This window comes from Quercus suber, unplaced genomic scaffold (genome assembly GCF_002906115.3).
Source record: "Quercus suber isolate HL8 unplaced genomic scaffold, Cork oak 2.0 scaffold_504, whole genome shotgun sequence".
Lineage (NCBI taxonomy): Eukaryota > Viridiplantae > Streptophyta > Magnoliopsida > Fagales > Fagaceae > Quercus > Quercus suber.
The window spans coordinates 251,528-264,894 of NW_027069953.1; the positions used below are offsets into that span (position 1 = coordinate 251,528).

At 35.3% G+C, this 13,367-nt stretch overlaps 1 protein-coding gene across 2 annotated transcripts; it reads right to left on the reverse strand.

The window, feature by feature from the left end:
* Nucleotides 1–3,456: 3,456 nt before the first annotated feature.
* On the reverse strand, nucleotides 3,457–13,138 carry LOC111998411 (uncharacterized). 2 transcript variants are annotated; one of them, XM_065763377.1, is made up of 8 exons: nucleotides 12,906–13,138; nucleotides 10,868–11,397; nucleotides 10,638–10,714; nucleotides 9,292–9,402; nucleotides 8,668–8,759; nucleotides 8,471–8,576; nucleotides 7,544–7,630; nucleotides 3,457–7,432 (listed from the first exon to the last, which is right to left on the reverse strand). In XM_065763377.1, exons 3-7 carry the CDS (start codon nucleotides 10,710–10,712, stop codon nucleotides 7,553–7,555), a joined length of 462 nt encoding a protein of 153 aa, XP_065619449.1. In that variant the 5' UTR covers nucleotides 10,713–10,714; nucleotides 10,868–11,397; nucleotides 12,906–13,138; the 3' UTR covers nucleotides 3,457–7,432; nucleotides 7,544–7,552. The 2 variants fall into 2 exon arrangements, with proteins under 2 accessions (XP_065619449.1, XP_065619448.1); XM_065763376.1 differs by lacking the exons at nucleotides 3,457–7,432; nucleotides 7,544–7,630 and having other exon boundaries at nucleotides 8,068–8,576.
* Between the last annotated feature and the right edge of the window lie 229 nt (nucleotides 13,139–13,367).

Consider the following 13,367-nt stretch of genomic DNA (forward strand, 5'->3'; position numbering starts at 1 on the left):
GTGAGTGTTGAGGAATGAAAAGGACAGGTGGGTTTTTTCTATTCTTTTTTTATATTTTAATGTGCACAATTTTTTACTAACTATTCTTTTTCTTTTCTTTTTTTTGGTAAAAGATTATTACTAACTATTCTATACCTTTTTTTTTTTTTTGATGGGACTAACTATTCTATACCTATCACATATATAAATAATGTTATTAATTAGTGAGGCAGTTTTAAGTTATAATAGAATTTCACTTAAAATAGATTAATTATTTTATTAATTAATAGATTACATGATAAAAACACATTAATTTTACTAGCCTTAGAGTTTTTTATTTTAAGAAAATAAAGGGTATAAAATTTATTTGATTAACATTGTACAACATCATATTTATAAAAATTTGCATAACATCATATGAATTCAAAATTTTTGAAAATTTTGAAACCTCTTCAAACTAAATACATTTAAATTAAGAGGCTTCTTTGTCAAATAGTCTTGCTAACATGAGCAAGATAAACACACACATCGGACAAAGGATGTTAAGATGTTATCTTTGAGCTGCACACTCTTTTTAGTCTATTATTATCTCATAATGAGGTTTTTTTTTTTTTTTTGGTAAATAACCCTATTCTAGGATCATATACTTGTTTTTGATTGTAGGAATCTACTCTTTTAAGATTGATAGGTCAAGACCAATCATATTTCTATGAAGTCAACTTTTTACAAACCAATTAACAATACATCAAGAAGATCGAAGAGAACAATTTTGCTTTTATAATGAGTCTATTAGTTTTGTTTTACAATATATTTCATGGGAATCACACACATGAAAACTGTTAGAAATTATTTTTTATACATCATTAATTGAGGTGAATGATTAAAATCCTGAATGCATTCACCACCGGGCCTTCTGGCCCAAGTGGTACCCAGTCTACTAATGTGACCTAAACACTTACCCAGCGAAAAAAAAAAAAAAAAATCCTGAATGCATTCATTAGAAATATTACAGATATCAATTGAAATTCTAGGATAACGCCCATATAACTTTTTTGAGAAAAAAACATTGACGTTCAATAAAGTTGTTAGCCAATGACCTATCCTGTTTCCAGACCATTTGACATGACTCACATGAGTAATCTGTAATCTTTCAATTTTTCAACCATCACTTCTCTCTCTTGAGTCTTGACGTATTCAATGATGTGGCCCACTTGAGCTGTTTTGTTCTAGATTTTCTCCTCTGTCTACAGTCTATCTTTGCCAAAACCAAAAACAAAACAAAACAAAAAGCATCTCATACATGTATTTTACTGATTATGGTCAAAAATTTCCTCGGTGTTTTTCTTATATATATAACCTTTTTCTATTCTTGAAGGCCAGCTTGTTCTCATTTTATTATTTCTTTTCTAAGAACGTGGTTTACCCTGAAAAAAAATTAAACTAACGTGCTTACTCAATTGATTTCTAACCTATTTGGACAATGACGTGTTGACGTATTTGAGCTCCACTAACTTTCAAAAGACACTATTTGATTTCCTAGATTGAATCTCCAAAATTCACTAACACCAAGATGATGCCACAATCTCTCCAAAAAAAAAAAAAAATATGATGCCACTCGATCGATTCTTTATAGTTATTGACCATACTTAAATAGAAAATTTTGCATTTTACCTATGTTGTGTGTCATCATGATTATGGGTTAATTAATGGCTAACTTTCATGAACAAAGTCCCTTTAAGGTCATTCAAATGGTGAGTTCAATAAACCTGAAAGACATGTTATAAATTCATATTTCAAGTTTCATTCATTGTACTATCCTTCATGTTTATAAAATTTTGAAAAAATTAAAGATTAATAGATATGTTATCAATTAAATATTTAAATTTCAAGTATTTGTAGTCTAAAATTATGCATAAAATATAAGTTTATGAATCGAATAGTAAATAACACTTGATTGACATAAAATTTGACATACGTATTAAAAACATAAAGAATATCCAATTTAACAGTTAGATTCTCAAAATATGTAGCCATTTTAATTTATTTAATACTAGCTTGTAACTCCATGCAAATGCATGAATACACTTAAAAATATACAATAAGATGCATAATATAATTCCTATATATATAATTTAAATATAATTTATAGTCATTTTTATATTTTGTCAGCTCTTTAAAAAAATTTGTAAAGATATTTTTAGGTATAAAATGTAAATTGTCCATGTATTTTTTTAAATTATTATAAAAAAACTTTTTTTTTTTTTTTACGATTCATTTATTCTAGACTCTTTAGTTTTTGTACTTAATAACTCACTTGGATGAATATTTATAATGTGATCCCACATTTAACTTTAAAATTAAGAAATAAAGCTCTTTAAAAATAAAAATTTAGGACACATGGCGCAAAATTAGAACTCTAATTTGGAATTCTAATTTGAATTTGTCTCAACTTCACCTATTATTATATGAGAAATGATATGTCCACAATATTTTTACAACAAATTCTAAGTGGTAGGTTGTTACTGGTTGTTATTGTTGGGGCAAAAAAGTAATCTTAGTGTTAAGTTCAAATTTGAACCGCTAACAACTAATCACCTATGATTTGTTGTGAAAATATTGTAAAAAAAAATTGTGGATGTAACACCTCTCTTATGATATATATATATGTTGTAGTCAACCATTTGTCCATTTTAAAAAATCTTAATAAGAGTAATGATAATCATTCACATCTCCTCTCCCTCCCTGTCATCCCTCAACTACCCTCTTCTTCAAACTTTCAAGAAATGAGAGTAGTAGGGGTATCTTCCCCCACACACCCAACACAACTTTTGAAAAAAAAAAAAAAAAACCCTCGTTAAGAAAAGTAATTGTCACCCAACACAACTTTTGAAAAAAAAAAAAAAAAAACCCTCGTTAAGAAAAGTAATTGCATTTTATTTTTTGGATTTTGGCACCCAAAAAAGGCTTTTCCTTTCAAAAAAAAAAAGTGTTTTTAAGTTTCTCATACACAAGAATAATTATATAGAAAATACATTTAATAATGATAGGGGAAAAAAATGCAAAATAAGGATTGAGATGACAACACAAAAATAATGGTTGCTTCCAGCTCCTCAATTTTCTTTCAACCTCTTCAACATCTATTTCCCTTTCAGCATGCCCTGTCGTGACTAGCTTTCTCACATTGGAGGAGATCTTAGGCCTACGTTGAGTGTTCGGAGGAAGAAAAAGGTACGGGGATGGGGTTGAGTTGGGTTGAATGAAAAAAGACTATTTAATTAAAAATCAAATTAATGTAATTTATTTGTTATTAAAAATTACAAAATATATATATATTTCCAAATTTATCAGCGAGAGGGTATTATATTGTTTTATATTAACATTAATTTAAAGCTCAAGCTAATATGTTATTTTTGTGCTATAGCCATTATTAAAAATAAAAATAATATTAATTACATAATAAAGAAATGAATTGTCCAATAATGTAATGCAATTCCATTCAACATAATCACTTTTAAGTAAAAGTTTTAACATCGTACCAATCGGAATTTTCTATATAGAAATACATTTTAGTTCTACTATATTACATTTTAGAAAACACATCCCGCCCAAGGGATCCAGATTATTGTTGTGTAGTGTTAGAAATACATTAGCCAATTAGAATGGGCTAAACCAAATCATTTACTTGTAGGTAGAAGTAGGAGACTTGGCTTAGCCTATTCTAATAATAGGTTAATATATCTCTAACATCTAGAATTTCCTGCAACAAAGGAGCATCGGCCATACTCAAGGAGACTAGCATATGTATGATCCCACACTCCAATAAAAAGAGACTCTAACTCAGTGTCTGGACTAAATGATATGCCTGCTATTTCTCCAAAGAAATCAATCTCCTGTTCCTTCTCATATCCATTTTTTGCATCAGAGACATGCACAAAGTCAACAGCCTCTGCGATTGCCATATACTGACCATCAAAAGAATAGCAGATAGAACGAATTGCTCCAATGTTGCTGTAGTGACCCAAAAGGGGGTCTTGTATTTCATGGAATCCCACATTACCTAGGGAAGCACATGAGGATGTGCTTATAAGGAATGCCCTCCCTTGTTGTGTATGAGGCATTTTCTCCGGCGTAACTTAGGGAAGAACAAAACCTTGAGGGACTAAGAGAGCCTTCAAGCCGCCTAAAGAGGACAATATCATGCACACAGGAGCGAAATGTGACAAATGGTATTAGAGCCAGCTCAGTAACCCCATGTGGGCTCAGAGATACTACCCCACAAAGTGGGCTCTAACGAGAATGTTAGGGATTTAAGTAGGGGAGATTGTAATGCCCCAATTTAATTGATTGTGTGATGTGTGTGTGCGTGTGATGAGTCACACATTAGGTATTTAGTGGGTTGAACTGGATTATATTAACAACTGCAATAGGTCTCAATTGTGACTAGTCCTTTTAAGGTATAGCGCAGATGTGGCTAGCGCTTTTTCTTGGATCGTTACATATGGTATCAGAACCAGCCCAGTAACCCCGTGTAGACTCGGATACACTACCTCACAAAGTGGGCCTTAACAAGAACATTAGGGATTTAAGTGGGGGAGATTATAATGCCTTAATTTGATTGATTGTGTAATGTGTGTGGATGTGTGATGAGTCCTACATCGGGTATTTACTAGGTTGAACTAGACTTTATTAACAACTGCAGTAAGTCTTAATTGTGACTAGTTTTTTTGAGATATAGCGCAAATGTGGCTGACGCTTTTCCTTGGGTTGTTACATATGGTATCAAAGTCATGCCCTAGTTGGAAGTGTGGGCCCCACACGCGAGGACGCGTGTGCCCTTAAGGGGAGTGGATTGTAGTGAACCAAAATGAGGTTTTGCATTTCATGGAATCTCATATTATCTAGGGAAGCTTATGGGTATCAAAGCCATGCCCTAGTTGGAAGTGTGGGCCCCACACGCGAGAACGCGTGTGCCTTTAAGGGGAGTGGATTGTAGTGAACCAAAAGGAGGTTTTGCATTTCATGGAATCTCATATTATCTAGGGAAGCTTATGGGTATCAAAGCTCAGTAACCCTATGTGGGCTTGGAGATACTACCCCACAAAGTGGGCTCTAACGAGAATGTTAGGAATTTACGTGGGGGAGATTGTAATGCCCCAATTTAATTGATTGTGTGATGTGTGTGGGCGTGTGATGAGTCCCACATTAGGTATTTACTGGGTTGAACTGGATTATATTAACAACTGCAATAAGTCTCAATTGTGACTAGTCCTTTTAAGGTATAGCGGAGATGTGGCTAGCGCTTTTTCTTGGATCGTTACATATGGTATCAGAACCAGTCCAGTAACCTCGTGTAGACTCGGAGACACTACCTCACAAAGTGGACCTTAACAAGAACATTAGGTATTTAAGTGGAGGAGATTATAATGCCTTAATTTGATTGATTGTGTAATGTGTGTGGATGTATGATGAGTCCTACATCGGGTATTTACTAGATTGAACTAGACTTCATTAACAACTGCAGTAAGTCTCAATTGTGACTAGTTTTTTTGAGGTATAGCGCAAATGTGGCTGACACTTTTCCTTGGGTTGTTACATATGGTATCAAAGTCATGCCCTAGTTGGAAGTGTGGGCCCCACACGCAAGGACGTGTGTGCCCTTAAGGGGAGTGGATTGTAGTGAACCAAAAGAAGGTTTTGCATTTCATGGAATCTCATATTATCTAGGGAAGCTTATGGGTATCAAAGCCATGCCCTAGTTGGAAGTGTGGGCCCCACACGCGAGGACGTGTGTGCCCTTAAGGGGAGTGGATTGTAGTGAACCAAAAGGAGGTTTTGCATTTCATGGAATCTCATATTATCTAGGGAAGCTTATGGGTATCAAAGCCATGCCCTAGTTGGAAGTGTGGGCCCCACACGCGAGGACGCGTGTGCCTTTAAGGGGAGTGGATTGTAGTGAACCAAAAGGAGGTTTTGCATTTCATGGAATCTCATATTATCTAGGGAAGCTCATGGGAATGTGCTTATAAGAAATGCACTCCCTTGTTGTGTATGAGGCCTTTTCTCCAGCGTAACTTAGGGAAGAACAAAATTTTGAGAGACTAAGAGAGCCTTCGGGCCACCCAAAGAGGACAATATCATGCACACAGGGGTAGGGCATGACATATGGTATCAGAGCCGGCTTGGTAACTCCATGTGGGCTTAAAGACACTACCCCACAAAGCGGGCCCTAACGAGGATATTAAGGATTTAAGTGGAGGATATTGTGATACCCCAATTTGGTTGATTATGTGATGTGTGTGGGTGTGTGATGAGTCTCACATCGGGTATTTATTGGGTTGAATTGGGCTTTATTAACAACTACAAGGAGCCTCAATTATGACTAGTCCTTTTAAGGTATAGCGCAAATGTGAATAACGTTTTTTCTTGGGTCGTTATATATGGTATCAGAGCCATGCCCTAGTCGGAACTCGGAAGTGTGGGCCCTACACGCGAGGACGCATGTGCCCTTAAGGGGAGTGGATTATAGTGACCCAAAAGAGGGTTTTGCATTTCATGAAATCCCACATTACCTAGGGAAGATCATAGGGATGTGTTTATAAGGAATGCCCTCCCTTGTTGTGTATAAGGCCTTTTCCCAAACGTAACTTAGGAAAGAACAAAACTTTGAAAGACTAAGAGAGCCTTCGGGCCGCCTAAAGAGGACAATATCATGCACACAGGAGCGGGGTATGACAAATGGTATCAGAGCCATGCCCTAGTCGGAAGTGTGGGTCCCACACGCGAGGACGCGTGTGCCTGTAAAGGGGGTGGATTGTAGTGACCTAAAAGGGGGTCTTGCATTTCATAGAATCTTACATTGCCTAAAGAAGCACATGAGGATGTGCTTATAAGGAATGCCCTTCCTTGTTATGTATAAGGCATTTCCTCCAGCGTAACTTAAGGAAGAACAAAACCTTGAGGGACTAAGAGAGCCTTTCGGCTGCCCAAAGAGGACAATATCATGCACACAAAGGTGGGGCATGACATATGGTATTAGAGCCGGCCTGGTAACCCTATGTGGGTTTGAAGACACTACCCCACAAAGTGGGCCCTAACAAGGACGTTAAATATTTAAGTGGGGGAGATTGTGATGCCCCAATTTGATTGATTATGTGATGTGTGTGGGTGTGTGATGAGTCTCACATCGGGTATTTATTGGGTTGAACTAGGCTTTATTAACAACTGCAAGGAGCCTCAATTGTGACTAGTCTTTTTGAGGTATAACACAAATGTGGCTAGCGCTTTTCCTTGGGTCGTTACGGTTGCCCTTCAGAATAGCAACTGACTTGGACAAATTTCGAACACCCCAAACCTGACAAGTTTTGTCTCGATTTCCAGTCGCAAGAGTGACATTATCAAGGTGCCATGTTGATGCAAATGAGAAATCCAAGTGTCCACACAAGGTCATCAGCGTCTACAACAATCAAAATTCAAATTACACATGCTTAGCCATTAAAGCAGCAACTCTAGATGTATAATACTTATAAAGTCTAGATGACAAACGATTGAAAACAAATTTAAGTACCTTTCCAGTTTAGGAATCCACCAGCATACCTTTTGGGTTGTCTCCCACAATTGTAAGAAGTTTACCATCAGGACTCACAAAAGTATGCTGCAAATAGCAGACTAGAGCATGTAAAAACAATCTAGTGCATCATCCACTTGTTACTTTGTGATGTGAACAGTGAACTAGCCATTATAATTTGCAATTTGGCCATAATCTACAATGTCCAAGACTAACAAAGATATACAAACTATGTCTCACATTCATAAACCTCTGCACGTAATCCAAACTATTAATACTTGTAAACAGTAAAGGAGATATAATGCATCTTAAACCACAACCATCTCAACCATGACTCAAAGAACCGGTCATTATTTTACACAATTATCTTCTTGTCCAACAAAATTACTAGAGTATGAGAACATATCCAAATAACTACCAAATGATTATAAAAATTCATTAAACAATTAGGCAATCAAAATGATGTGATATGACTCTATCAATTGAGCCTTGTCAAAATATTCTCATTTTTACAACTCAAACCATTGTTGCCAGGACAGATATCCCAATACATTCCCTCCATCCACTATTTTTTGTTTCAATATTCCATTAATTGAACAAGTCATGACATAAAAGTACTTTGTTACCTTTTTCTTATAAATAAAACTGTATACTTACATTCGTACTAGTACATATCTTAGTCTACGACCTGAAGAGTGCACTGAAATATCAAGTTGCACCCCCATGGTTCCATGTTGTAGGCAAATGTAAAATTTTAGTATCATTTGAAATGTAATTGAAACTATCATCATCTGCACGTATGTCATGAGATATGATTTGAAGCTTGTAAAACTTGCTACCCATGCTATCTATGCATATACAACCAAGAATCACCAAGTGTCCATTTCTTGATATAAATAGCCAGAAAATACAATCTAAGGGGCTCACATTCACTGGCCATGAAAATCGGAAGTGCTTAGAAAGTTGAAATTTCTCCATATCAAAGTCTCTAACTCCACAATCATTATTTGAAGCTGTAAAGTGAAATGCACCACTAAAATTGAAGAAGACAAGTTCAATTAGGTTTGTTTTGGAAGTTCACAGTGCCACCACCAAGACAAAAGGTAAAAAAAAAAAAAAAATACCTAAAACTGACATAAATCTCAACAGCATTGGTGATAGCATTGTCATTAGAAGTAGTCCTGGAACAAAAACTAAATCCAGGCTGATCCAGATGCTGCAAATTAGAGAAAAATAAAATAAAAGAGGAGAACATTTAGCCTTAATGTTTTACTATATATTCATAATGCAACTTGATAACTCTTAAAGGGATGAAGTGGCTGGATGATAGCATTTAGCAAAATGCCTAGCGAGAGATCTCAGTTCATTCTCAAATTGTAGAAGTTTTCTTCATCTTGTACCAGTATTCCATTAAGGACAGCTTGATGGCTAGGTCATTCCAAGGAATGCCAATAAAAAAATTGATATTGCATAAGAAACTAGCAAGAACCAAGTATGTGCTGTCGCCATGTACATTGGTTGGCTGCTACTGCAACTGCAATGTTTAATCAATCTGTAATATCTCTGAGACTCTGACTACCATTAAGTAAAAATTTACGGAAGACACCTCAAGGATAGCAAAATTGCTGAGGACCATGCCTCATGAAGCGAATGATCACTAATTCAAATCTCCCATTTGTCCTCCCCTTGGATCCAAAAACTCAACTTATCTATCAATACAAACACACACAGGATACTATGAAACTTACCTTACAAATAAGTTCTCCTTGGAATCCTCCAACAACTAGTAGCTTTTCTTTTACAGAAAGAGAACTCACTTGAGTCTGAGTAAATCCTTCCAACAGACTTCCAGGAAGTTTCTGTGGGAAAAAATAGATAGATAGATTTCATGGAAGAGCATAATTCAAGATCAAAAGATGGACATTATTTACACTAAAGATACAAAACCAAGGCTAAGGACCAATGGATGACAAAAAAAAAAAAAAAAAAAAATGAGACATAAGGATTCCAACCCCATGCCAAACTATACACAGAGAGGTCATTCAAAGAGCCTCAGAGTTTGCATATTGTGCTCGAGACTATGCTGGGTTTAAAACTAAGATTGAGCGAAGGATTCGATGGGAAAAACCATGTCAAGGGTGGCTCAAACTTAATACTGATGGTTCTTCCCTAGGCAATCCCGGTGCTGTAGGAGGAGGGGGAATCTTACGAGACACCTCAAGAAATTGGGTTCAAGCTTTCTCTAGAAATATAGGAACAACGACTAGCTTTATGGTTGAAATGGCTCTTAGGGATGGCTTACTTATGTGTCTAGACCTGGGTATTACTGCATTAGAGGTAGAGCTTGATGCTAGAGTAGTTGCTGATCTGATGAACTGTTCTGCAAACTCTAATGTTGCTAATTCTACTGTTGTGAACGATTGCAAGCGCCTGATCTCCCATCTTCCCCAAACTAAAGTGAATCATTGCTACCGGGAGGCCAATCGATGTGCTGATAGTCTTGCTAGATTAGGCACTCAACAAGATGCTAATATTTTGTTTTACAACTCCCCTCCCTCCCCCCCCCCCCCCACTTTGCTGTATTGTTTCCTTTTGGACCTCTATGGCCACTTTTGTACCAGGCGTTGCCCTGCTATTGTTGACGCTATTTCTGTTTCTTAGTTAATGAAGTTATCCAGTTTACCAAAAAAAAAAAAAAAAAGAGACATAAGGTAGACATCATGCTTTGAGGTAGCCCAAACCAAGTTCCTCAACTGCATCGCCAAACAATAAAAATGTAGGTCAGCCAATCATACCACAAGTCTTATTTTACAAAAAATTCCATGCCTGTGTGTTTGTGTTTTGTTATATCCGTGTCTAGTGTCCATATCAACACAACAATTCAACTAACCCATTTTATCAAATATATGTGACCAAAATTGTTACTCAAAGAGCTGATATTAATTCATTTAAGCAAATTACACAAATAAGAGGATCAATAAGGTGGCGCAAATCAGTTTTATGTCAGCCAAGATTGCAAAAAAAAACATTGAATTCAAGATGAAAAGGGAAAAAATAGCCTCCAAGTTATTACAATAACTTTCATTCACCTGACCTGAAAATGAACAACGGTTGGTTTCACAGATCTTGAATTCCGCCTGAACTCATAATGTGAACTCCCTTTCTTCATAACTTTGCAATCCAATTTGAATGGATTTTAAACAAAAGGAAAAATGACCTTATTGATCTTTAGTTAACTTACAATTATCAACATAGTCATATAATAATTTGATATATAAAAATGACCCCAACCACCCCCCTCCCAAACCAAAAAAAAAAAATTACCTTCGGAGACCCCTCTCCAGAATGAGGGATGTTTTCATGGTTCCTGTATTGTTCTAGCCTAGTTTGCCGATATTTCTCCCTAGTGATACTAAGCATATCCCAAGGGATCCCCTGGATATCTTTCCCACTTCTAGCTTGAGCAGCAGTAGTACCATTCTCCACCAGAGCCAAAAAAGTCATTATATATACTTATTAGCCTAAGTAAAGGCTACATCACATTAGAAAAATACTTTAACCAAACAATAACAAATTTCCATTTTTTTTTTTTTTTTTTTTTTTTTTTTTTTGTAAATGATCTTCACTAGCTTATGCCAACATGACAATATTTATTTCACTTAAGATATGCATATACATGATCTCACAAGGGATACAAACCAAGTGGTCATATTCATCAACATCAGACTCTGAGCCACCCCTTTCTCTACCATGAAACTCATTGTCTACATCTTCTCTTTCATATTCATCCGCCATGTATTTAACGTCATCCCCTTTGTTTTGGGACATGTTCTATCGAACAATTTTCACACCTACTGCAATATAAATTCAAGCCAAGTAGTAAAGCATCAGCATAGACAACAAGATCACACTTCAACCCAAAATGTGTAGCAATACACAGTGAAATTTAATTACAAGGCTACACCATTATATTCTTAAAAGGGCTTTCACTTATCAACTAATATTGATTGTATAAAGACTACTTTGGAGTATCACCAACCTCTAGGAATAACATTTTCTTCTGCATAATTCAAATATCATAACAGTTAGGCAGATCAAACCATCATAATGGATATTCAGACGAAGTTACTTATTCCATAATCCAATTACTTATGTCACTGATAATAAAATTGGTAGTATATTAAGAAACTTCTCCAATAGTTTTGTTTTTTGTTTTTATGATTCAATAATTAAAATGGGGTGGGGAGATTTGAACCCTACATTTTTTCGTTAGAAACGCTAGGAGGTGCTAGTTGAGCTATAAGAGTCTTGACCAACTTCTCCAATAGTTACGTCGGGTGATTTATATAATTTTAAGCCAACCACCACTCGGCAATGGCCTTTCCAGCTTCAGCAAACCAAAATAGCCAACATAAACTAAAAATGACAACCTAGTCATAAACCTTAGTGTTTTTTTTTTTTTTTTTTTTAAATATAAGGAAGTGATGTCTCAACTTTTGGCTAGACTATTTCACTCTCCAGCCATGAGCCACCTCAGAAATCCCATGGACCGATAGTGCGGTGTATTGAACTTGGAACATCTAGGTTTATGTCAATCCCTAAACCAATGAGCTCACCATCTGGTTCTCCTAATTAGTCCTAAAGGGTGTGGCTTGACCTTAGCGCTTAACACTCAAATTCTTCAACTTTCAGTAAATCCTTAGAAAAAATTGGACATACCACATAAAACAATGAGGAAATTGCACTTACTTGCCCTAAGCTTTTTTGTTATTATACTGAACTCCCCTCTAGTTTGTAATAAGACACTCACCTCTCCTAAAATGTAAACTATTACACAAATTTTTTACATTGACTGCCTTGGATGATTGAAGAAAGACTTTAAAATTTTTTGAATTTCTTATTTGCTAGTCACTTAAGTTGACATCCACACCCCTTCTAATAAACAATTTGAGATTGATTAAAGCTTTTTTTTTTTTTTTGAATTTTAAAAACCTTTTTTTATCCATTTAGAGGAGCTTAGTGTAAAATTGTATGAACTTTAAGGGTGGTGTCTTATTCTAAACTAGAGGAGAGATGGGTGTAATAACTAAAAACCTTACGCGAGGTAGCGTAATTTTCCCTGCAAACAATCATGATTTCCATACAAAGGACAACATAGCAAATCAAAGACAACAATTTACATTAAAAATAGACACAAACCGAGGATTCAGAAAACAGTGCACAAAAAGAAGCAATCTTCATCAACAACATCAAATAAGATCAACAAAAAATACACACAGATCAAAAAAATAATAGCCCATGATCTTAACAAATAAAATAAGAAAAGAAGAATTAAAAAACAAGTGAAAGAAATGAAATTGACCTTTTTGAGATTGTAGGTTAGATGGAGCTTGTTTTTCTTTTTGAAATAATACAAAATTGCACTTCGTTAAAGTTGAAAATAAAAGAAATGAAGACAGTTGAGCCTAGATGTGAAAAAGTTTTCAAGCACATACTTTTGTACTTGCATGTAAAAAACGTACTTGCATATATATATATATATATATATATAACTTTAAAGTTTAAAGTCGGAAGAGAAGAAATGAGACCAGTGGGATTCGCTAATGGCAAAGGCTAATGTTAATGACTCTACCCAAAGCCTATTTTAGATATGGTTTTTTCTTTTTTTGCAATTTAATACCAAAATGCTAACAATTTTGTTAGTTAACATAATTTTCAAATTATTTAAGAAACTAACATCTCGAGTGTCTTAAATCGAATATCAAAGACTTGAGTTTTATGTGCTGGCAGTGCTAAGGTGGAAAATTACCACAATGGACTCAAC